At 41.4% G+C, this 25,293-nt stretch overlaps 1 protein-coding gene across 1 annotated transcript in view; it reads right to left on the bottom strand.

The window, feature by feature from the left end:
* Positions 1-25,293, bottom strand: part of spon1b (spondin 1b) — a 103,444-nt gene that overhangs the window by 5,909 nt on the left and 72,242 nt on the right. The window contains exons 7-11 of the mRNA XM_084365415.1: positions 17,355-17,419; positions 14,383-14,584; positions 10,546-10,686; positions 9,945-10,020; positions 7,367-7,549 (exon numbers count right to left, since the gene is read on the bottom strand). Of these exons, the coding sequence (XP_084221541.1) occupies positions 7,367-7,549; positions 9,945-10,020; positions 10,546-10,686; positions 14,383-14,584; positions 17,355-17,419 (667 nt within the window). The remainder of the gene's footprint in view (positions 1-7,366; positions 7,550-9,944; positions 10,021-10,545; positions 10,687-14,382; positions 14,585-17,354; positions 17,420-25,293) is intronic.

Raw genomic sequence — 25,293 nt, 5'->3', positions numbered from 1 at the left:
ACCGTCATCATGAGAGGCCACCGATTCAATGATTACTGACCAGTCTGTGCTATGATCTAAGATACAGCCACAGTACAAAGGTGCAATGGTATGGAGGTTAAAAAAATGACTTATTTATCAATAATTAATATATATATATATTTAAATTTAGTACATACAATAATGAAAGAAGGAAGGAAGGTTATGCATTTTTATTATTACAGGCTTCTATCTTTAAAATATGTATTTGATTTTATTCATTACAGCATTCATTTAGGTATTTTTTTATTCATCAATGAAAATGTCATGTAGGACCATTTGGAAACTAATGCAGGACTGAGTTTTGACAGCAGTAATGTAACACTTTGCCAAATGAAGGAATGAACCGAGGATCGTAAGATGTTCAGTCTAACAGTCTCTCGACTGAGCTGTTTTGGCTACACTAAGTGCTGAAGAGCCCTTCAAAAAAGGAGGATGCCTGACATGGACACTTGAACCCAGTTCCTCCAGTTACAGGACGCTCTCCCTTCACACCACACTCTCTACCAGCTGCTGGGATTTCAGCCGTTAAGTGACCTCAAAGTTGAAGGTGCCGTTTTGAAAAAGCTCCTCCTCAGAAAGTGCTTCAGCTCTGTTTTAATAAGGCAAGTTGCCTGAGGGACAATTCTATTCACAGCATGTGCCTGAGGGAGTGAGAGTCAATATGTATGACCAGCTGAAAGTGAACTGCAGCTTCTCAGGCTTAACAAGGCTCCGCTCTGGTGTCTTTTATCATTATTAGCCAGCATGGCACTTCAAGATCTCCCTATTCTTCACTTACAGAGTCACTGTACAAGTCTAACAGCCCTTTACTGCTGTCTCCTTCAGACACCTCTTCTGACAGTGTTGTCCTGCTGCAGATAGTATATTAAGGCCCAATCACAATACACCCTTTCCTCCTACCACGTAGCCCTACCACTCCATTTTGTGCCTTCACGTCGAGGGGCACGATGTCTTGAATCTTGTTGGGATAGTGTGGTAGCAGGGCAAAGTGGTCATTTCTTTATAACATGAAAATAAATGTGACTAATTTGCTGATGTCATGGCAGCTAACTAGCTAGCTAGCTTGCTAACAATCCATTATTATTGCTGATTTTTGTATGACAGTCCTGCATTTTGACGTATTTGAATCCTGCATCCTGCCCTTTGATGGCACATGATGCCCGGAATTGAGTCCAGCAGTGAAGTTCAGTCTGGCAGGGTGGGTGTTGCCTATAAAGCATCGCTAACATTATTGGCTAGGTATTTTTCTTTGATGACATGATTGATAGCATGAAGTTGTGAACAAAGTGTGAGCGTCCATGTTGTCCTATCTCCATCAGGTAAATGCAACCCAGTCACCAGAATAAATGTTAGCCAAGCACGTGTAGGAGAGGTTAAAACTGAACGTTTCTTTATGTGACGACTTTTTTTAACTTTCTCTCTCTCTCTCTCGTCACAACGTTGTGCTTATGTTTAGGCACAAAAACCATTTGGTTAGGGTTAGGACAACATCGTGCTTTGGCTTAAAATATCTGTTTCGGTCCCAACAAACAGAGCTGGAAATGTCAAGAGGTCTACTTAAAAACAGCTGGTTTTCATGGCCGAAAATGGCCCGAGGTCTCCTCAGAAACACAGCTGAAGATGTTCCTGCCTTCCTGCCTCTAACTCTACCACATCCCCTCCATCTCCTGGTGTGAAAGTCAACTAATAAAAAAATGTACGTGAACGCAACATGGCATGATATGGCACATCCCTATCCCAGCCTTTGACATGTACCAACTTGGATGCATCTGCAGAAACGTTATATACTGACCTGAGTGAGGTGAATGGCAAATGGCATTGTGATAATACCAGGATCACCACTGCAATGTAAGAGTAATCACAGCATACTGTAAATGTCCGACATCTACCAATACCCCTTGTAACTCTGTCCTCAGGGGCGAGGGGAGCGCGTGAAAAAGAGGGGTGAGGGCAAAAATTGGAAATGAGATTGAGCTATTGTGCACAAACAGACCTCGTCAAAGGGACTTTATCTATAAATGAAAGATGAACTTTGAGCAACTTGGCATGGCTTTTTCTTTGACTCACACTTGACTCTCTCATACTCTGCCTTCCAACAAACTGAGATCAGCATTGCTTACTGCCTGTGGCCTAATAAAGCAGAACTAAGTGAATCATTAATAAAAGATACAGGTATCTCCAGCTTGGAAGAGGCCTCCTGAGAGCCAAAGTGTTTCCCAGGAATATTAATCATCCCGGGCGTCGGTCCCTGCTCAGCCCCACCATGAACCCTGCAATTATCAATCTCCCACCGCACGCTAACGGAGCGCTAAATGAAAACAAAGGAGAGGTGCCCAGGAACAAAATGCTATCCGTGTTGCTGTCTGATAATCGATAAGAGGAGCAGTGAAGGCTGGGAGTGTGTGTGTGTGTGTGTGTGCGTGAGAAGCTCTCTCAGCCTTGAACAGACTGAGCCTCACTCCTCTGATAGCTGGCAGACATGCTGGGAGAGAAGGAAGAGTGAGGAGGCAGAAGACAGACGCTGACTGTGCAGCCTCGCAGCATTTGTTCCAAACTGACAACTTCACTGAAAATTGGACAAAAAGCAAAACTCCTGGGGTTTCATGCTTATATTTGTTGCAGCATCGCATCGCAGCAAAAGAGCATCAAACTGTTGACTTCGATGAAAACCAGAAAGAAAATCTTCCCGTTTGACAACAACCAAGATAAATTGGGAAAACTTAACGCCAATTTGCTTAAAAAACATCTGTCAGCTGCTTTGATACTTGGATTACTGTGAACCACGAATCTCCGCTTTGTTAAACACGTCTGTGCCTTTGCATCTTCACTTTGTTTCCACAGCTTAATGAGATTCCTGAACGTACACAATCCTCCTGTTGTCCCTGTTATCTTTAACATAACGATGAAAGCATGGTGAGCTGATGTCTTTTAGTCAAAGACAAACAACATCAAATCCTGGTTTAAGCAGCCTGGTTGCAGGAGCATGCTCAGCATCGACAGCTAATCCACTTAATCTGTTATGTATCAGTGAAGTAATTAAGGTTTCCAATCACCAATGCTTACACTGTGTAATTAGGGATTTACTGTATTTTGTGACATGTTCTCTTGTATGTAGCCATAACAAATTCAGATTTGCGTGGCCTTCACAGGCAGCTTCTGCTTTCACAGTTTACAGATTCTCCTTGTAATCACAGAGCTGCCACCTGTTCCTTCTGTTTCACCTGTTTTCTTCAAACACTGTGTAATCCTTTACAACAATAACCCCTATTGTCATGTAATGGCTGCGCAATTAAATTTCTGGATAAAATAATCCCACTGGGCCTTGAAATATAAACGAGGCCGCGGCTTTGTGTTTTCACTAGATTCCATCAATTTAAGCCAGAATGAACCATCCACGGTCACTGACTCTGTATAGTCGGGATGAGATAAACATCTAAACTTTAATCTGCTTATTATTTTGAGGGTTCATTGGTCGCCCTGACTCCGAAAGGATTACAGCAAAATAAATGCTTGTTTGTGTGACGCAGAAGAGGAGGATATCAGTGTGTTGATATTCATGCAATAAAATTATGTTTTCCTGACTTTCGAGAGTTCAAAGAAATGTAATTGACCAGATAAGCATGTTGCATAGCTTTGCCAGAGTTCAACCAGTTCAGAGGTTAACCCTGAACAGTGAGTGTATGCATGTAATGAGTATGTCAACATAGAAAGGTGGATGTGTGAGTTTGTTTATTTAGTTTGTCTAGGCAGAAAAAAAATGAGCCAATGAAGATCTTTCTCTTCTCATTAAAATGTCTTGCCCAAAACTACAGTGTTCCTTTAAGTAAAAGTAAAGATATGGTGTTAAAATATTACTTTGATAACCGTGAAAGAGGCCCATACCAATAGTAGGCTACTCCAGTCTTAAAGTATCCAATATTAAATGTCCTTAAGTTTCAAAATAACATACGTAACGTAAATGATTGACATATGTGTGCATGTATGTATACACACACACAAATTTGTCAGCAGCGATGGCAATTGGTGTCTGACAGTAGCACCCAAAAGTTGTGCTAATTGGAATCATGCATTAAAGACATACAGCAGGATTTCATTAACAACGTGGTGCTTTTGTTGCCATGCTTGCAAACATGCTCAGGAAGAACTCATGTACGAAGTTTCATCTTCTTAAAGGCAACAGTATTGTTGTCAGGTAAACACTTACTACGGCGCCCTCCTGCTGGAATTGTATGAAAACTGACGTATTTGCGCAGTTTGGCTCTACGTTCAACATTACCAAATTTGGTCCTAATCGGATTTAACATGGAAGAGTTAGGGCCGGTCAACGGCATCAGGCAAGGATTGAAAAAAATGTGATTGTGCAAAAAATATTGGGGGATCAAATTCAAGGAACCCACTGAACAAAATCTTTCCTCTACTATAAATGTTTCATGAGTTATTAGCCAAAATGTAATACCTAATAACTAACCACCTGGTTGAGTACATGCTTTAATATGTTGAACATATGCCCGTAGGTCATCTGTGTGTCAAGCACTTATAGTTTATGAGATATTCATGAATGTATGCGACTCCCATAGACGGCCAACAATATCTGTGATTTGGGTATTGTTAGTTAAAGCTCGAGTGGCTGAGAATAAGAAAATATATTATGTTTCCACACTCCAAACCTGAAGGGAGATGTTGTAAATTGAAGAACGGATCAGCTGAGGATTAAGTCTGTTGTTACTGCAGTGAATGAGAGTGTGACAGTTGTCTATCAATTAAGATTTCGATCTGACATATACAGCATTATAGAAATACTGTTCTGGTCTCCAAACACTAGTGCGCTACACTCTGGGCATTCAGGTGACACACTGATGAGGGATTGAAGAAGCTGTTAAACCCTTCACTTCTTGGTTAAAAAACTTCTAAATTAAACATTTTTAGCAAGAGCATGGTACAACATTAAGAGATCAAAGCTTTGGTAATGGTTTAAAGCTTAAATTGAGCCTGTAGCTGCACGTGTGTCACCTCAGATCTCATGACTGAGTTCATAGATAGTTGATAGATACTCCTCTAGGAAGCCATTAATTTTAAAATTCATAAAGCAAAAAGCAAGTATGACAGGTTTAAGTAACATCACACATCATCACACATCAGGACTAATAGTGCGTCAAAAAAAGGGAAGAAGAAAATGGAATAATAGAGATTAAGAGAAGAGCAGTGTTATCGCTTGTCAATGATCACACTGATAATAAAGATTCAAATAACTGGAGTGTGAATGCGTCCGCACTTTTCTTTTGCATCCTTAGGGCCCGTGGCCACAGTTTTTCTATGTGGACACAGGTCCTTATGTTTATTCCTCAAACCACCCTGGTGGTCACTCCCCTCACCCATACACACTGTTAGGGGCTGTATATTCAGCTGATCACATCTGTGCAATAGCACAGCAACACAACGACACTGTTAGCCTATCATCCTGCTGCTGTCTATTTCAATATGATTCTCTCTGCCTTTAATACGTTCATGCTGCTTTTGTACCTAACTTTCATCATCAGTCTCAGCAGAGTCATCAGCTGCCCCACCGCCACTGTCTGGGGATCACCTGTCTGCTGCTCAGGGCAGACGACCCCTGATAACAAAATCTCCCTGTACAGTTAAAGATTTTCTGTCAAGACTTAATTATCACACTGTCATATGACACAATTATCTTGACTTCAGTCACTTGATTGAAATATTAGTTCAATAGACTTCTGTTATCAGCTAAAACAAGATCACTGATTGAACATGTTGTGAAAAATCTCAATGACTGTTTCAGCCTGACTTTAGTCCCTCACCCTGCATGTGTTGGATGTGCCACCAATTTCACACCTGCTTTACAAAGATGGTACATTTCAGACATACCCTGTGTCCCAACACCCAAACTACCATACTATTTAGCATGCTAGAAAAATATCTAGTGTGTCCCAATGTGAAGTATGTGAAATGCAGTATGCCATATCTACTAAACAGAAACAGCTTTAAAATCATATTGCATGTGTCAAAATACAAAGTTTACAGTGCAGTTTGACTGTTCAATGACTAAAAAGGGTTATATATCCTTAGTAAGTGTTTTTCAGTCCTTTTTGTTCTGGTGATACATGTCCTAAGTCTGATCTAAATTGCTTTCTCTCCTGTGTTTATGACTTGAGCACTGGTGGAAAAAAAGTTTTGCCAAGGTAATCTTTCTAAGTTACTTAATTTTGTTTCCAGCTGTGAAGATTTTTTCAGGAAAAAAAAAATAATGTGTGAAATTGAGTAAATAAAAATATTTCTTTTAGTGTGTGGTACCGGATCTTTTGTATCAGTCACTTCCACCAACATAGTTTTTTTAATTTTCTTTCACCAGACCAGTCATAAACACAGGAGAGAAAACAATTTCGATTAGACTTAGAAAATAGATCAGTGGGAAAAAAAACAATTCTCACTCGCTCCTCTGGGCTTCCGTATTTTGCTGCTACAACACAACTGATTTAAATGATCAGCTCGTCATCAACGGAAACATCTAAAAAACAAAACAAAAGCGCGAACACCAGCATGTTCTAACATTCTCACAGCAACACAGTCAGGAAGCTGATGATGTTTCCTATGTCGCCATTTAATTTTACTGGCTAAGCATGTTAGCAACTGCTAATTAACACAAAATACAGCTTAGGCCAATGTATTAGACTCATTCATCCTGTGGAGAACAGGAATGTCTGAATCATATTTGGTGGTAATCCATGCAATGGCTGTCATGAAAATTCAGTCTGGACCAAAATAGTGTACATGCCTCAGAGCACCAGCATTAGTATGGCTTAAAAGTGTTACTCATAAACCATATTTATGTCCCAGCACGGTTTGAAATATTTCTGCTTGTTGACAGCAGCCTAAGGTAGCTGCTGGACTAATTTTTTAAATCTAGTCTGAAAAAATGGCCTGCCCCAGGTTTTTATGTGCGTTAATGCCCTTTGGTGAGATACGGCTTCCTTTTTGGCCCTGTTCAGAGCGAATTAAAGAGCAGTTACACTCACTGTAATGAGGGAAATGAAGAATGATTTGCTCTCCTACTCTGGCTTTGTTACTGGAAGTGCTTCCACATGGTCAAATAAAGGTTATTTATTGAAGGGAAACTGGCTGAGAATGCTTGTTCTCTTCCAAATCCTGCATTAATTATGTCTATATAGTTCTATAAATGAACCTCTTCCCAGTACAAGCACCGACGACCGCTTACAGCCAGTACAGTGGAGAGACATTTTCCAGTGGGAGCAGGTGAATAACTCTCATAACTTTTAAGCAGCCACTGTACAGTGTATCTGTGTGTGCATATATATGTGTGTGTTTTTACCCTCAATACTGCATCCCGGCCCCATGCAGGGCTGGAAGTCTTGAGTATGTGGACACGGCACGCTGAGGTCCAGCTGGGCCTTCAGCATCCTCTGCCTCATCCGGCGGCCTTTCTCACATGTGGCGCTGCTGCATGCCGACCAGGGAGACCAGCCTGAGTAGATACACGTCTCCGGTGTGTCGTCTAGGAGAGAAACACACAGGGGTGTTTAGTGATTGGAGGAGATGTCGAAAAAAAAAGAGGCATTCTAATATTTTTCATTTAAATCACATCTTTGTTGCTAGTTAAATTTGCTTTTCAAGCCTTCCTTTTCTATTTTCATTCCACTACAGCCGCTGAGCTGATCTGTCACAGTAAAGAGGAGGGGTGGGGATTGGGGACTGGGCTGACACTGATTATTTAACATGGTATCCAAAGGTGATTACCGCAGGTACTGGACCACAAGAGGCCACGGAGTGACATCTGAAGGGGGGAGGAAGGAGCAGAGGGATGGCGTTGGGGAGAAAGAGAGGAGTGTGATTTGTGAATGTCTTGTCCAATTATCAGCAGTAGCAGAGCTACAAGAAGTAGCAGGGGTACCAGCTTCAATTAATAATGCTCTCTCGGGGGTTCAGAGAGGCAGAGCAAATGAGAGGAGAGGAGAGAGAGAATATACCATCAGGCCTCAGGGACAAACCTGAGTGGCTCCAATTCTCTGGGATAACTTGTAATGACAGAAGAGAATGAGGGGAGAATGGAGCTGGAGACGCAGAGAGGAAGGTAAGAGGACAGTTGGGTTGATCTGTAAGTGAAAGGAGTGGAGCTCAGAGCGGAACAAGGGGACCAGCTGGAATAGATACTCACCTCTGTAGTGTCAGCTCACGCAGAGAAGAGGGGAAATGAGGGAGAATGAGAGGACGAATAGAGTACGAGCGGAGGAGAAAGGAGGAGGGGAAGAAGCAAATGGTCTATGACTGACTGAGGAGGACATTTATAAGGCGGCGGGAGATCCTTGTTAAGAATTCTGCTGCGTCTGCAAAATCCTATACCCTACCCGAGGCCACTTACAGTAAAAATAAGCACAAAGCACCCATGTACATCGCCAACATCGTTATGCACCAGTCTGTCCTGTATAGCCGGTATGCAGGTCGACAAAGAGGTAAAGACTATCTGTAACTCTGGTGCCCTAGCACTGATCCCTCATCGTAAATCCACAGTCTTTATACCTGACTACATATCTGTTCAGAAATTAACCTCGTCTCATGCAAAATATGAATATACTGTTCATTTAATTTGCTCGATATGTTTGGGGGAATTGTAATTGCTGCCTTTTTTTCCATTTAGAAAATGTGACATCATTTATCTGCATTGAGATAATACAGAGGAAGTTGGGTTTCTGTGTTCAGTGTGGTTTAGGCTAAAACACTTGGTAAGTTTAGGGAAAGTTTAAGTCAAGTTTCGAAAAAGTCAACATGTTCTGTCATGTGCGTAAAGTCAGTGTATATTTAACCACAGGTAGACCACAAGACTATTTGTGGGCCACCATAAAGATGTAGTAAAACATGAAGTTAGCCTAGCTTAGCATAAAGTAAGTAACTTTTGCATTACCAAAAATAAAAACCCCCATGCAATTCTTTGTGCATGTTGTGGCTTATATTGTCCACAATAATAACAGGAATGACAGATGCAATATCCCCTTCACACCCCTTTATAAATCTGTTATTTGATTATAAAACATAAAATCAGTGTGGGACAGGGGTGCATGGAGCCTAACACGTTTTATAAACATGTTATCTCTTGCAATTCAACTGCAATGCAACTGAGGGTACCTCAAGTAGCAGCAGAAGACTAATGGATTGGAAAAAGATGAACATTTTGAAGACACATTCAATATAAAACTCGCTTACTTTGCAACAAAATACACACATTTGTTGTACAAATCAAATCAAATCAAATCAAATCAAATTAAATGTAATTTTTAGGACACAGGATTGTTAAAATCCTATATGTTTTTGTTCTGTGTCCAAGTATCACACCTCAAATGTGAGAGAAAAAGAGAACTAGAAAGAAACAGAAACTTGATGTATCTCATATGCTGTACTGCTGAAACATCATGGTCCAGAGTGACAGGATCTGTGATGCATGACAGAATATAAAGTATGTTAGATAAAGACAGGACTTGCTCCAGACGCAGCTGTGTTGCTCTGCAGCTGTGGGTCGCTCACCTTCTCACAGCAGGGAGGCGACAAAGCCCAGGCAGATGTGTAATCTGACAATCTGACCCGAGCCCCTCTGAGACTCTACTCAGACCAGTTGTGTCTGTAATGAGCTACGTGTGTGTCCTTGAGCATCATCAGACACTGAATCCCCACAGTATCTGTTCAGTCTGTGAGTCCAGTGAGTGTTTTGCAAACAGAATGAACTGATGAAGCAGTCAAGTTCAAAGAACATAAAGAAATGTAACATCCTGCAATGACAGGGGCTGATTATAAAGTTATTATATCTTAACTAATTATTTTATCTTGTTTAGGGTCTTTCCCTGATAACTGTAATCAAGAAAGTGTGTGTGTGTGTGTGTGTATGTGTGCATTTACTGTACCTTCATCCTTCTCCTCCTGTCCAATATCAGCAACGATGTCATCTATGGTGTCTGGGACCACATTACACTGCTCTCCCTGCACACACAAGGAAAACTTGTATCCAAAGCTTCTCACAAGGCGAAGCAGTCTTTGAGGGGGGAACTTGATTTGTTACCTTAAAAACAGTAGTTTGGCCTTTGGCTGTGTATTACAGCCTGACCGACTGACCGATATTATGGGCCGATATTGGCCAATCACAGATGACCTGTATTGGCTGATATATTGAGCCGATATGAGACAAACCTTTTTAGAGAGAATATAATACAGGAAAAAAGATGCTTGGGGTAATTTATAACTGTTAAGATCCTCGTGAAGTTTACTGTTTCAGTGCACTGATGTCATTTTAGACAACAAAGTTAACTGTAGAACAGAACAGTATCCTGCCTCCATTACGTATCTTTGTCACAAGTATTTGAGGGATCAATGCGAAAAAAGTGTTTGCATCAGCCGATATATTAATATATCCACAACTATATGACCACACCTCTACCAATGTCAGATGCTTTCTAAAAAGTTTTATTTCACACTTAAGCCCACACAGTTTAACATACAACATTGTACCTTTCTAGCGATGCGTTCCACCACCAGCCTGGCTACAGGCATGATCGCCCCTCCCTCGGGGTCGTAGAACGGGCTCTGGGGGTGGTCCAAACTGGTCAAGGGTCGGATCTTCTCCTGAGGAATGGTGGGCTTGTTTGGTGACTAAAAAAATGGAAAGGTAAGTGAGCACGTTAATGTATAATATTTAAACAATGGATGTGTTGTGTAAAATGTGTTACTTGTGATGATAAACCCACAAATAATTATCACCTGACTGTAGTTTCCCTTCAGCTCTATGGGGCATTTTAGCATCTTTCAGCTCATTGTTTTGGTTTTACAGCCAACACCTTTCCAGTTTTGTTAAGTGTTACTGCTTCCATCAGTGCTGTTTTCAACCAACAAGCTCTATGAACACATTTTTCACTACTTGACCAGCACCAAATAGTAGTCTGATGAAGTTAGCAACTAACTGGCGAAGCACTGAGCTGCTGAAAAGATATCCCCTGCTTTAGTTGGTGGAGATCAAATTAAAGATTAAATCAAAACAGTATGTAGATTTGATTTTTATTCATCAAGCAGAAAGGAACACAACTCAAAATGAATGCTAATGTTGCTCCAAGTCTGCTTGATGTTTTTAAAAGCCACTGTTTGCTAACAAAGTCAGCCTCAACAGCTTTATAATGTAGTTGCTAACATGTCAGTGTTGTGTTTACAGCTGGTTGAGTTGCAACTCAGCAGCCCAAGTAACAGGTTTAAAAGAAGTGATGCCACTGGAACACTGTGAACCTTCAGTAACCTGGCTTGAAAAAAAAAAAAATCTCTGAGCAGAGTAAAACACTTGGTGGACATGAATTTAACACCCAGCAGAACACCTGCTGTACTCAGCATCATCACAGAAGGTGTTTAGCACTACAAGGCCCTTTCAGTTTCACTTTCATCTCCCTCGGTAGATAAGTTTGAGTTTTCAATGTCAATCTAAAGGTGAATTAGCTCCGACGGCTCTCTAATGATCAGAGGGAAAGGGACGTGCCCAAATAAGATGCTACAGGTGACGATGGGGTCATGATTTGAAGGGGAACTATTCCCACCCTCCCACATTAGCATTACGATGCACTTGGTTTTGGAATGGATATTGTCCTGGAGGAAAACATCTGCTCTTGTACACTGAGTACCAAATGTGCCTGAGGGAAGAGAGTCTGAGTCTTCCACTGAGGAATGGTTAGAGTAATCAAAGTTAAACAGCTAAAATTTAGGGCATGGGAATTAATTGTGGGACAAGAATACTAATCCAATAGCAGCACATAGTGTGTGCATGTCTGTGAAACAGGCTTTTAAAAAGAGAACAACATGATTTCTCTTGAGGGAAGGAACAGTAGAGCTGCAGTCATTTATGCATGCAAATTAGATTTAATAAAAAGTCACAACATTACAATAGCTGCATTGATTTTATACTTCATTCAGACCAAAAATGGTGAGGTAGGCAGGTGTCAGGGGCCTGAAAGAGTGGCTGCTTCTCCCATCAGCCATCTGGTCCTGGGCCTGTTTTCTGTTTGATCTCACTATGCATCATTTATATCAATTTTAACAGCCCTTTAATTAGGGATTCGTGGCATTGTTTCCAGGTAGTGTGTGTCCATGCGGGCTAATGTTAGAGCTGAAAAAATCTCTACAGAGAGAAAAGATAAAAACACATGACAACATGAATCATTCTCTTTGTTCTCACAGGTTCGCTCAGCGTTGCCGTTGTAAGTTTCAAACCAACTTTCGATGAAATATATGCAGGAGTGCCTAATAAGAGGAGGGGAAGACATCTACAAAGGAAGTGTACGAGGAGATATGAAGTTACGTCCTCATCGACACTGCTGTAACAACAATGTTGATGATTCTCTTTGTAGTTACAACTTCACTGAAAGTTTCTTCTCTGACATTTTGGTTGAAAAAATACTTGTGTGGATGAGACCAAACAGAAGACAGCCATCACTTGTTGGAGACAATTACAAACTACAGCTTACACTGTAATATCTGCAAACAGAAAGAAACTATAAAGTCTTTGCTTTTCATACAGTGTACAGGTCCGGAAGACATGTACTTCCATGTCTCCGTCTGTAGGTGGCAGTGATTTAATGTCTGCTGTACAGTAGGATGCGATATCTGATGGTAAACTTAAAGAAATAAGCAGTGTGTTTCCAGAGGAAGAGGCATGGAAGAACACACGGTCAGCTTGGAAACTGTAGTTTTAAAGACCTTCAAGGACCAAGGAAACTGCAATGTCCAAGCATTGCAGAGTTCTGCTGTGTTCTTTTTTCCATAAAGATGGATCCACATACATATATTTTAGAAAAACAACAGCAGACTAGGGGCAAATACTACTGTCTAATCTATGTGTACTTTTGTTTATGCTCAGGGTCAGAGAACTAAGGAGACGAGATAAAGAATCTGATTTAAGGCCCAGAACAGACAGGACTGCATCCACTTTAAAAAAAGGACCAGAAGCAGTAGAAGAATTAAAAGTGGTCTGGCTTTATGCTGGTGAGGTTTTTGAAAGGTATTTACCACCTCCCCTCAGCTGGATAAGCTCCTTGCTTATTCATGAGGTTGTAAACTATAAATAAATTGCTGTAGTCTCCAAACATTGGGTGAATATGGATGAGCACCTTTCATTCTGAGGAGGCAGAAAACTAAAGAAGAAGTTTGTCTCGGGAACAGACAAGTAAGAGTCAAGTGATGTGAAGCTTTGAAATAAATGTTCTTTGCTGCTTTTAGCTAGTGAGCAATAAAGCTTTTTTAATTTAACTCAGCTTTCACTAGGCCAACTGCATTATCTCTAACAATAAGACTAGTGCAGGTACTTAGTGCACCTTTACATTAGGCACTGTTAACATACTACACGTCAGTGATGACCTTACGTTTATGAAGATGAACTTGGCTGACATTTCTCAGGCTATCATTACCATTCAAAGTGTGAGAGAAGACTCTTTCCTTCCTCAGTAACACCTGGTATTAACATGGGATCTGTATCCGGACACGTTATCTGGATAATAAATTGTGTTTACATTTGGTATTTTTGATGCGTTCTTGTTATCGCCATTGAAATCAGATCTCTGTTCTCCAGAACAGCCCTGTAGCTGAGGTGGTGGAAAACCAGTCCCAGACTTCTTTAAACAATCAGTGAGTTGTGTTGAGTCAGGGGGAACACTATAAACTTTGTGAAAAGCTCTCTATGATTATTCCTTTCTTTGCACAAGATATATTGTGTCAGTTTACCCCGGCATCTTAATATACTGGCATGTAGATTAATGTGACTGGATTAATTACATGCTTTGTTAGCAGCAGATCATCCGCACTGATGTGTGCAACACACACATAGTCATTTCTTACTGTATATCAATCATTTCCCAGTGTATTGCTTACATTTTTCATGCTTTTCTGTTGAATGAAAGCCACTTTTTTCAACGGCACAGAATAGTGGCATAATCATTAATTAGAGGCATGTTGTGCACAGATGCCAGCACTTGTTCAGACTGCGTTAACGGCTACAGACACAATGTGTGCCAGACTACGTCCAGATGTGGTCATAGCACGCATTAACACGTGTTTTTCCCTATGTGGATTATGTGTCAGATCACATTTTAATACCCGGTGTAAATGTTTCTGCTGATGCTATTATCACCTTGCTTATTTCATGAATTGTTTTTTTAGTTTGTCATCGATCCATTTCAGCCAATTCTCTAGTTGTCCTCCATGATGGCAACTGTTTAAGCAGATTGTGACACAGCTGCAACACGCTGGATGTTACACCTCTCGGGTTTGTACCACTGCCATCGTATATACATAATCTGCTAAATTAGTATAAATTACCTCATATGTGACACCATTGTCAGTGCCTGCATCCCAGGGAATGAGGTCTGTCACCAGCCTCTGGACCCAGCCACACTCCTTGGTGCAGAGGTCCTCTCCTGACAGCCCCACATTCCAGTCCGGGCTGGGTCCGAGCATGGTGAGGAAGGACATCAAGTGACGGGTCCGGTCCACAGAAAACTCTGCTGATGGAGCTGCTCGCCTGGTGACAGGGGTCGGCGACGTAAAGAAAAGACAAAAAGGAACAAACAAAGAACATAGATAAATAAACTCCATTTTAAATATGATTTAAATGAGACAGCCGTAAGCATGTTTTGAACATAATCATCTTAAGAAAAACAGTCTGATACTGCAATTTTCCATTAACTACTCTGTCGATTCTGATGTCATGACCTCTGACCTGAGTCACACTCGGCTAAACGCTGGATAATTGAAGCGCCAAAAGTTCCAATTAGTGGCAGAAAATAGCTCATAATGACATAATCTCTCTGAAAGTCCAAAAGCTACTGAAAATATATTGAGGGTAAAAATAGGGTCATTTGAAGTTTCTTTACAAACAACAGTCCTCGGTGTCTTAATTATGATGTGTTAACCAAGGCAGAAGTGCCAACACTTTTGTTCTAGTAGGCAACTTTGCATGCGGAATTGAACAAAATGAGCTAATATTTCATACTCGCACTGACTGTGTGACTGTGTGTGTGCATGCATGTGTGTCAGTGTTCTCATTAGTAAAAATAATAGTGGCACAATATATCGCAAATGACAGACAACGCTAGGAGGGGTAATTAAACAGATGTTTGGTGAAAGATACAGTACATTAGGCAGTGTGTGTGTGTGTGTGTGTGTGTGTGTGTGTGTGTACTCATGCAGTGCTGAGGGCTAGAATTGTGATAAGTTTCTAATTGCTCTTGAACTAATTCCAAAGAGTGCACTGGATGCCAGAGTGTGTGACTATTCAGACAAGTCAGTCTGGCTTTTAAGATCTGCATAAGAGAAGGACTCACAAAACAATTAAGAAAACGTTTTTCTTAAATGTAGACACTGCAACACAATATCATCTGAATTTCAATTATTATTTATAGCTCGTTAACTTTTTTCCCAATTTGTAAGTACTGTATTTATCCTCCTAATGAATTAATTGATACCGCCCATAACAAAGATTAGGTTCCTGTGATTCATGGAAAGGTCACAATATGAAAGAATTCTGTAAAAAGAAAAAAAAGAAAAAGGAAACATGTGTCTCACATTGTTTCTGTTGATCATCCAAAGTTTTTTTAAAATTTTGTAGATGTAGCATTTGTAATTTAACGTGTGATGTTTTACAAGTGTATTGTTTTGTGCGTCTCCAAAATATAAATTTTCATGAACAGGGAGACATCATCCCTGATATTAGCTTTACCGTCAGAACAAAACATTGTAAAAATCCAAGGTTACAGAGTTTTTTAAAATTACAGAGATGTAATTACATAGGAAATTGAAAATCAGACACAAAAACACCAGAAAACATGATGAGTAATTGATCAAAACATCAGGAGCTCCAGTGTGGGTGAAATGTTCTCAGTCAACTTGATGTAAAATTCAATACCTCCATTTGTCAGAGAAAAAGGTTTTAATGTCAACTGAAATTTTCAATTCTCCTCCAATTCATGTTAAAAGAAGACAAAAACATATTATAAATATAAACACTGTCTATGCTTCATCCACGGCGGTGGTCGCTACGGGCAGGGGTGGACTGGAAACAACCTTTGTTCAGCCAATGGAACAATAGCACAGAATATGAAGTTCCTCATCTATGACTGCATAAAGCCTGCCTCCAAAGTCGTTCACTGCCCACCCCATCTTTTGTAATGTTCAGGCACAAACACACAGAAGCCTACCCAAAACCCCAGCCCCGCCAATCCCCCACCAATCGTGATTATTCTTGTTCCACACACTTACAGATACCACACTCCTGTTTTAAAGATAAAATCACTTTGACCTGTCCGGAAACCCAAAGACTACCTTCTAGTTCTGTGAATATTGGCTATGGTGCAAAGCCTTCATTCATTAGGTTTGAATTGATTTTGAGAACTTCCAATGAAAAGAAGTATTATGGACTTGATTACATTCAAATCTGAATGATAGCTCGTGTTGCCAGCTGTCAAGTCACAAAATATTTATAATATCTGGCCATGGATTTGAAGCAGCAATCTATAAACTGCAAGGCAGCTTCTCTAACCCCTTGGCTACCTAATACCCAAGTTGCTGAGCTTTTATTCCTACAAGCCCAGCGTAATATAGCGGGCTAAAACTGGCCCTGTGCCTCATGTCTCTGGTCCATGCTGGCAAGTTCCATGTCCACTAATGTCTGGAGCATGTCTCAGTCCTGTATAGGCTGCGAAAGTCAAACAAGATACAGTATACTTGTTGTTTGTTAGTGCTCTATGACTCAACATTTGGGAGAAGAGAGAAAACCTGTGGTGTTTACCATACTAGTGAATCCCACCTGATGTTATTTTTCATTCACTTTATTTAAAACCTACTGAGTTTCAGAGAAGGCTACTGTAGGAAGTGCTGGAACTACAGATGGGACTACGCAAGAGCTAACAATGTCAGCCCCTAGCTGTTTAACTGCCTTTGTGCCCATTGGAAGTAAAGTATTAATATTTATTAGTGCCTGTTCACACATACCCTACATTGCACTAATCAAATAACACTACTGACATTTCCAGTTGGACCCAAAAATGTTATCTCCATGGAGGTCTGTCTAATGTAGAGGGCAGTATTACTGCAGGAAAGGAAATAAAACTTACATTTCTTCTTCTTGGTAATCACAATTCTGACCACATAAGTCCCACACAGGTCAAAACCAACACAGAGCATATATCTAAATGTGAAATGCTGTTCAAACTTAATGTTGCTGTCTCACATTGTCCTGATGTTGCTCCCATACAAGTTTTCTCTGAGTGAATCTGACGTTGAGTGATACTTACAGGTTGAGCGGCTGCCATGCCGGCCACTGAGCCTTAGTTTTAATGACAGTCAGTACTTCATCTCCCTGCGGATGAAAGAGAGGGAGACAGAGAAGGAGAGAGAGGGAGAGAGGTACAAGAAGCAATTTGTCACTAAATGGGCAACGATAAAGGCAGCAAAAAGAAACAGTGACAGAGAAAGGCCAAGTATTCCACTTTTCAAAGGCTTAAGAGCCTGGACAAAGTATGTGTTATCAGGACAAAATGGCCCTGTGCTGGTTTATAATAGCTGTCTTTTATTCCAGTGGGGAACCTACGCACTCCCACTACTCTCTGTAGTCTCTCTGTGGCATTACGGCCACTTTAAGGAGTGCACAACACATTATCTATCATAATGCATCGGATGTAATTACTCTGCCAAAAGCAGGAAGACAAATGATGGATTTAGTGGAGCGGAGCAGTTGATTAGAACTGAATTGGAAAGTTTGTATGTGTCCTTTCTGGTTTCATAAGAGCCTTTATTGTGTTTTCTCCGCTTCTCCGTCTTTTTTTCTCTCCTTAACTCACACTCGGCCATCTTCAAATACACACACAAACACACAAACACACAGCTTCAGTTTGGGATATGCCTAAAAAAATGTTTTCTGGTTGACTGAAGGTTCCACAGTCGCCTTGAAAGCCTCCCCTCTTCCCTGGGGCGATGTGAAGAAAACAAGTGTGTGAGAGGATGTGTGTGTGTGTTGATGGGTTTTTCGCTGGGTGTCTGCACTTGTGTGTGTGTGTGTGCGTGTTTGTGTGTGTGTGTTTGTGTGGATGAAAACAAGTTTACAAGTCAATGTCCATCTTCTCTTCAGACTAGCCCGGGGCTCTGAGGCCTCTCTGGCCTCAGACCTCACTCCGTCCTCTCACAGACACACAAACACACACACACACACACACACAGATGGACACAAGTGGATGGATGTGTATATGAATGTAGACAGCCAGAGGGACAGAAACACACAAGCTGGCATGATATCAAGACACAGCAACGGATGACTATCCAGACAGGAAGGGTTCCACTGGCTTATGTGGGGGGAAAAAGATGAACTGGTACCTACACAAAGTTCAACTGAAACGCAACTGGTTTGGAAAAATAAATGGAACAATCCTTTAAGGTGGACTTTCTGAACAGAGGTTATTTTCTCAAACCTCTGTTCATGACAGGATCACATGAACATAAGCAGCAGGGACAAAGGGTTTTGGTGTACCTGTTGTTGGTGCCCGCATTGGGCCGAAATCATTCATGTTGATAATCACCAGCTGGACATGGATGTCAACAGAGAATGCATTGAGAATGTGTATTTAAAAGCTGGGAGTTGGAATGGCTAGCTGGTTAGCATGCTAACATCAGTAGATACTCTCACACTCTGTTGATAATATTAGTTCACTGTATAAATATATCTAACAAGCAACAATAAAGTTTTTCTTTTAAATAAATGTCTGCTAGTTGACAATGACTGATCGAGGTAACACAATGATGACTGAGCCTATGGCCAACTGAAAAAACATTACAATGTTTAGTATTCAGTATTTAGTATCACAAACTGGGAGTCTGTGGTGACTTTCCAGGTGTTGCAACAAAGTCTGTGACAAACTGTTCATCAAAAATGTGTCTACAAAACAAAACATCAATCATTTTCTACAGCTGTTGACGGCAGATCAGTTTGAAATATAACAGGGAGTAATGAACACAAAGCAGAGCAGCCACAGTGAGCTGTTGGATGAAAAGACTCTCAACTTCACAACAAGAAATAACCAACTCACGTTCCATTCACTGTGCCCTGCTGTTTACAGACCCATGTCATGTGCAGCATAAACTCAGACCACAGCTGCTCATAATAATTGCCTGACTTCTTTATTAAAACAATAACTTGTTTTGCTGCATGTTCTATAAATGCTAACTACAAGTGTTGCCAAATCAACCATGAACAAAATCTTAAGAATACAACTTTAACGTTGGCTAGTTTTCTTGCTCTCCACTCACTCGATCCTGTCCTCTGCCATGTTTGTCACACTGCCTGAGAAGAAGATGTATTCCCAGCGCTGTCGTTATTTGGTTGTGATGACTTTGCGGGTGACTGACGGGCTGTCACTGTCTCAGTTGCTCGTCCTTAAAGTGGAGAGACAGCGGACAGCTGTTCATTTGAGTTCAGTGGCAGCTCTGTAGAGTTGTGTATCTGCGACTTCCTGACATTTCAGAAAACTCTGAAGCAGTGGCCGCAATAATGTTGCAGTGGCGGTCCACTGCTGCAAGATGTATGTGAAGGAAACACTGCTCAGACTGCATGCTCGCAGAGGCTGAAAACACTTCTGATCACCTGTTTGTTCTGAAGAGCTTTGTCCTTATTCCATTCTAGACAGGAAATGATGCAAGGCATGAATATATGGACATTAAGTTCAAGCAGCCTATGGCTTTAGATTATTTATGTCATTCTAAAATTTGAAAATGTCCCAAATTGTGAGAAAAATATGTATTTCCAAGAATGTATTTATTTTATTTGACACTTTTCCATTTGTCCAAAGTGAAAACACTTTGTGCTCAAATCATAGTTCAAAATGACTAATGCACTTTACAGCAGTTCATGTTTTTCCCACCGTTGTAGGTCAAATGCAAGAAAGCCAGTAATTACATGTTTCATGTCCCACTTTCTAGATAAACGTGTATAAAGGCTAAGCATGTTGAAGGTAATTTTCTCCATCATTCTTTAACTCCCACCATCCTCCATTACCAATGCTTTGGTGCAATTTAGCTAGAAGGGAAAAAATCCCATCCCAGTGAAACAGTCCTGCACATTTTATGGCAGCCCTCAGCCAGTATCACATAGACCGAAATGCTTCATGGAGGCTGGAGGAGATGCAAATCTTCCTGTAATGGTGTTGTTTGTTTACAGTAATTATCGTAATGGCACAAAATGACTGTGATTTAGCAATGTTTAAATGCACATTACTTTTTCATGAATGTTTTCAAGGAGAAGCGAGAGTGGAACAGAAGGAGAGGGAGGTGGAGGTGGAGAAGCTGGTCAGGTAAGGACAGCAAGACGAGGAGAAAATTGTGGGGAGTACACATCACGTCAGTTTGGCTGCACGTTACTACAAGACAAATTCAGAACTGATTTTAAGATTCTATTGGTAACTTTTAAAGCTATTTGTGGTCACGTGACGATGTAATTACACGGTGTGGCCACTACAAAAACTGGCTTCAAAGCCTGGCACTCTTCCTGGCGGCATGGGTGTAATCCAAAGCCTCCGGAAGCCCTGAAATGCCACATTGATTTGAAAAGAAGTTGTTTACTCTCTTTTTAAAGCTGAAATCTTCAGAGATGTGCCCCCACCCTGAGTCATGACCCCCCGGGTTTCTAGATGCTCCATCCACACTCTGACTCTGTTCGACCCACATTCATCCCCAGGCAATCAAACTCCTTTTGATCCCTCTCCTCGACCCCGATCCTCCATCAAACACGACCCTCATCCTATCTATCTCTAATCTACTAGCCATTTCAAATAAAACTACTTTCATGCTTTACAGTGGTGTGGTCATTGTGAAATCTGCTGCCATTCATAGCAGGTGTGACAGCAGTTAAAATGTAGAGGAAAGAGCTAGAGTCCAGGTCATATCTTACAAAGAATACCAAGTGACACTGCTGGCAAACGCACAGGTACACGGTGCTGAGGTGAAGGCCTGAGTAAAAGAGAGCTGTGAATCACTGCTGTCCGAGCAGCATCTGAGCTCTGACAGCACATTTAAAATCTGTTTCTAGACCGTCTGGCTGATGGGTGGGGAAACAGCGACAGCATAACAGAGAGAGATGGAGGGACAGAGTGATGCAGGGCATGGACAAATATGAAAGCAGCGATGAAAACCACACTGCACAATAGTTAAGTGGCCTTGGAGGTACACAAAACTCTATACAACTCAAGATAAGAGCTTTTTCCATTCAACCACATCTCACAGACTTCAGCATAGGGAGTTCGGTAAACGGTATATGGCATATGGACTCCATGAATATGACAGCGGACGTTTCTGTGTGTTCATTTAGTCTCTTGTCCAGGGTCCATGCTGTTTCACTTATCTCGTGTTCCCAACAGCTGTCATTCAATCCTCCTCTGAGGATGGTTTGAGGTGCTCACTGCGACTAGAACAATCTGGATAGGTAATCTGACAGGTCAGCCACATATGGGAGTCCTGCTTTTGGTCATACCAAGTCAGCAGTGTCCATTCTGGTTCAGAGTTTCACTCTCTGTACCCGTCTTTCTATCCTCCTCCTCACTAACAAGACATTGTTTTCTGTGTAGGAGTACCCTTACCACGGATCTTTTATGTTGTTGATGGTTGAAGTGAGAAATTCGGATACTGATCATGCCTGCTGGTAAAGACTGAAATGCAGTTGTTGCTGTGGGAAAAGCTAATGATCGAAACTTAAACCCTCACATTTTTTGGCCACTTGGGGGCAGTTGAAACAAGCTTTACACAAAAAACTGACTCTCCTTTTAAGATTACATGGCAAACTTGTTAGCAAGCACTTGCCAATTTATACTACATGTTTGTCATGTTTGTGTCCACCTCAAGAATGTGTCCAGAAAGTGTAATATTCACTCTGCATTTAGCTGCGTTTTTAGTCTCCACCAACACCTTACAGGAAATGTATCATTCTTAAGCGGCAAAATATTACACAATGTCCACACAGTGTCAGCGTGTGTACTGTCTGGTGGAGGTCAGGTTGTGTACTGCCAGTTTGGAGCTTTTTGCACTGGACTCAGCTTCCGGCTGCAGCCAAAAACAACACTTATTTGAGCAGTGAGAGTGAACAGAAACAAGACTGGGAAACCAAATGAACAGACGGATCTGTAGAGTTCTGTAGAGCTGAGGAGGTCAACACTACGGGCATCCTGTTTCATTTCCAAGGTCAAGAATAAACTCTTCATGTGCAACAAAAAATGACATTGTTACCTCTAAGTTTAACCTACCGTGCTCTGGATCTTGTCGTGCATTAGCTATGCATTGTAATATTTTAAGATAGAAGCATGAATTTTAAACACTAGACGACAAAGGAAGAAATGAGCAAAAACGTTTCCTAATTTAGAAAGATGATCTTTTTGCATGATAGAAGCATTTGCATCATGTTGCTTTTTCCAGAATTGCAGAATTTGGACCACATTTTGCCTGACGGCTGTATAGAGACACATTGTTTGAACAAGACAGAGGACAACACAAAGACAGCCTGCACCATTCCTTCCCAAATCCCCTCCATGGTCTCTGTTCTGCCCACTTATCACTAGCTCACTTTGGAATGAAGTTTTGCCTGGAGGGACTCCTCCACACGGCGGCATGAGGCTTTGTATTGTCTTTCCAGACTTGGTCTAATAAAGGAAAATGAGCCTGGGGACTTAGGGAAAAGGTGTCTAATAAAAAATCAACACTGCACTAATGCAATTACAATTGCACAGGGGCTGCGGAACAGATGGATGACTGGGCCACGATGTTGTAACTCAGTCGGATAAAATTCACAGCTTAGGTCAAAATGCGGGAACACACACACAGACACACAAGTCCAGTCACACTTGTAAGGACTCAATTAGAGTTACGGCAGACTGAGAACACACACATGGTTTTATCTAAAGGTGACAACATGATGAAACATTCTGCCCTTGTGGAAATAAATTGTAGTTCCCCTTGTCTTCGAACCGTTGTCAAATATCATGTCGAAAACACACACACAGAATTTCAGCTCAGCAGGTTATTTATCAACCACCTGTGACATGGATATGAAGAGCTATGGAGTATCATCTGTCCTACTACATTCCCTCAAGCTAGCTGCTGTAATTGCGCTGTACAGAATAACAACCTGTGTTTTCCCCTATAGCAAAACCATAAACAGATTTGAAATAAACATAACCCATATCTTCTTTCCCCCGAAGGCCTGCTGGTTGCAAATCACAATCCAATATTCAATGATTTAACATTTAATATGTGTGTTTTTCTTTTTTTTTTATCATTTCAAGGTTTCTGATTAACTCGGTGCAAAGCTTCTCACATAAAATATTTCTAATTCTAGTAATAACTTGATCATTCCACTCTGTGGCCCCTGGCGATACGGTTCATTCCCGTCTCCATGTAACCCATCATCGCTCATATTCCAGCAATTTGCGTAAAATTTTAATACTTCACATTAAACACACACTTAGAGCTCCAGTGTTCAAAACAATGAAGCATTGCACCCCCCATTAGAAGTGAGGTTTTATGAGGCTTTGACGACAGTGTTTCCAATTTTAATGATGGCAGCAATGTAGCTACCGGCAAAGGTAGCAATATTAGGGTGTAAAAACATGCTGTTTTATTGAATGTAGCCAATTAAAGTCCTGGTGTTTGTGTAGGAGAAGAATTCCCTGATGGTTTGGGATTTATAGATAGTGTATGTGCTGCAACAGCACACACACACACACACACACACACACACACACACACACACACGCACACACACACACACTGTTCATAAACCTCAACCACAACAAGGCCGTTGATAACATTTCATATACTGTATATAGTATATAGATTTCGCAGAATTCTGAATTCTGGAAGGCCAATCTAATCAAGATTAAGTTCCTGGTCCAGGAACATTTTTTGCTAGGGTTTGGCAGAAACACTTGTGTCCCCATTGTGTCCTAGAACAGGAGGCCTCAAGCACACCCTGAGTTGTTGTACGAGGGCCTCCAGCAGCACACTACTATACCCAACGCAGAAGACAATTGTCCTTGTCAAGGAAGTGGCCAGAGCCATAGTAAAGCCCAATATCAGGTGGGCTTCTTGCAACCACTGGTCCTGCTAAAATGTAATGTCTTCTGTGAAGGCTAGATGAAGGAGGCCTCCAAGAGAAAGACACAGTCTGTAGACCAGACAAGCACATTGTGTGCCAGTCAAGGTTGGCTATAGATGTTGTCTGTTGTTGGTTGTAAAAATCAACATGAGTGCCTATATTCTGTCCCAGCCACAGAAGAACAGAAGAGACAGTGGTTGCGTTTCATTGTTAACGACAACATGCCGGCTACTGTTCCTGTCTGTTTGTGTGTGCTAACCACTTCACATCGGACTGCTTCAGTAACGAGGGTCAGTACAAAGCTGGCTTTGCCTCGACACTGACCCTCGTAAAAGGATCAGTCCCAACCATACAGGACCCAGCAACTGCACCCGAGCCACAGGTACGTGTCGCCACGTGTTGATAGTATTTACAGTTGCCTACGAGTTTGGTGAAGTCAGCTTGAAAGTGGCTAACTAGTTAGCTCCGCTTCGGTCCGCTATGCAACGGCGTTTGAAGCGAGTTTAATGTTCATAATATTACGAGGGAGCTTGGTTGTCACAGTAAAAAGTCTGGAAACGTGCAGACTGGAGACAGAGACTATGCGAACAGTGTCCAAGAGTTTGGAGACTGTGTTGGAGACAAACACAGCTTTCGCTAGCTGTTTTTAGATGTTACCTGTTGCAGGTCAGTGGGGGATGGGAGCCGGGTGGTTGTGTTGGGGAGTGGGGAGTCTCTCATGTAATGGTGGACAACACACAAATTCCTGAGTGTTGGCTTATTAAGCTTATGCAACCAGTTGAACGACAGCATCTCGGCGAGCCATAGAGATACATCCACCGTAAACATTAGCACATGCTACCGCTAGCGTAAGCAGCATCCTCTCCCTGAGAGGGGCGTGTAGCAGGCAAGGCAGGCGCTGACAGACGGAGCTCATTAGCATTAAAGGTGCAGGCACAGAAACAGCTGCTCTCAGTAGAGCTCACTTCAGCGACTTTTAGACAGCTGACATTCAGGACCAGGATGGGTTTGGGGCAATACATTTTGAAAACAGTGTTGTTGGACCTCTGACAGCTGTGTGGAATTGATGAAAAACAGTATAATATGGGACCTTTAATCATAAAATA

This window comes from Pagrus pagrus (assembly GCF_965226575.1).
Source record: "Pagrus pagrus genome assembly, chromosome: 10".
Lineage (NCBI taxonomy): Eukaryota > Metazoa > Chordata > Actinopteri > Spariformes > Sparidae > Pagrus > Pagrus pagrus.
This window is presented reverse-complemented; position numbering and strand designations above follow the sequence as displayed.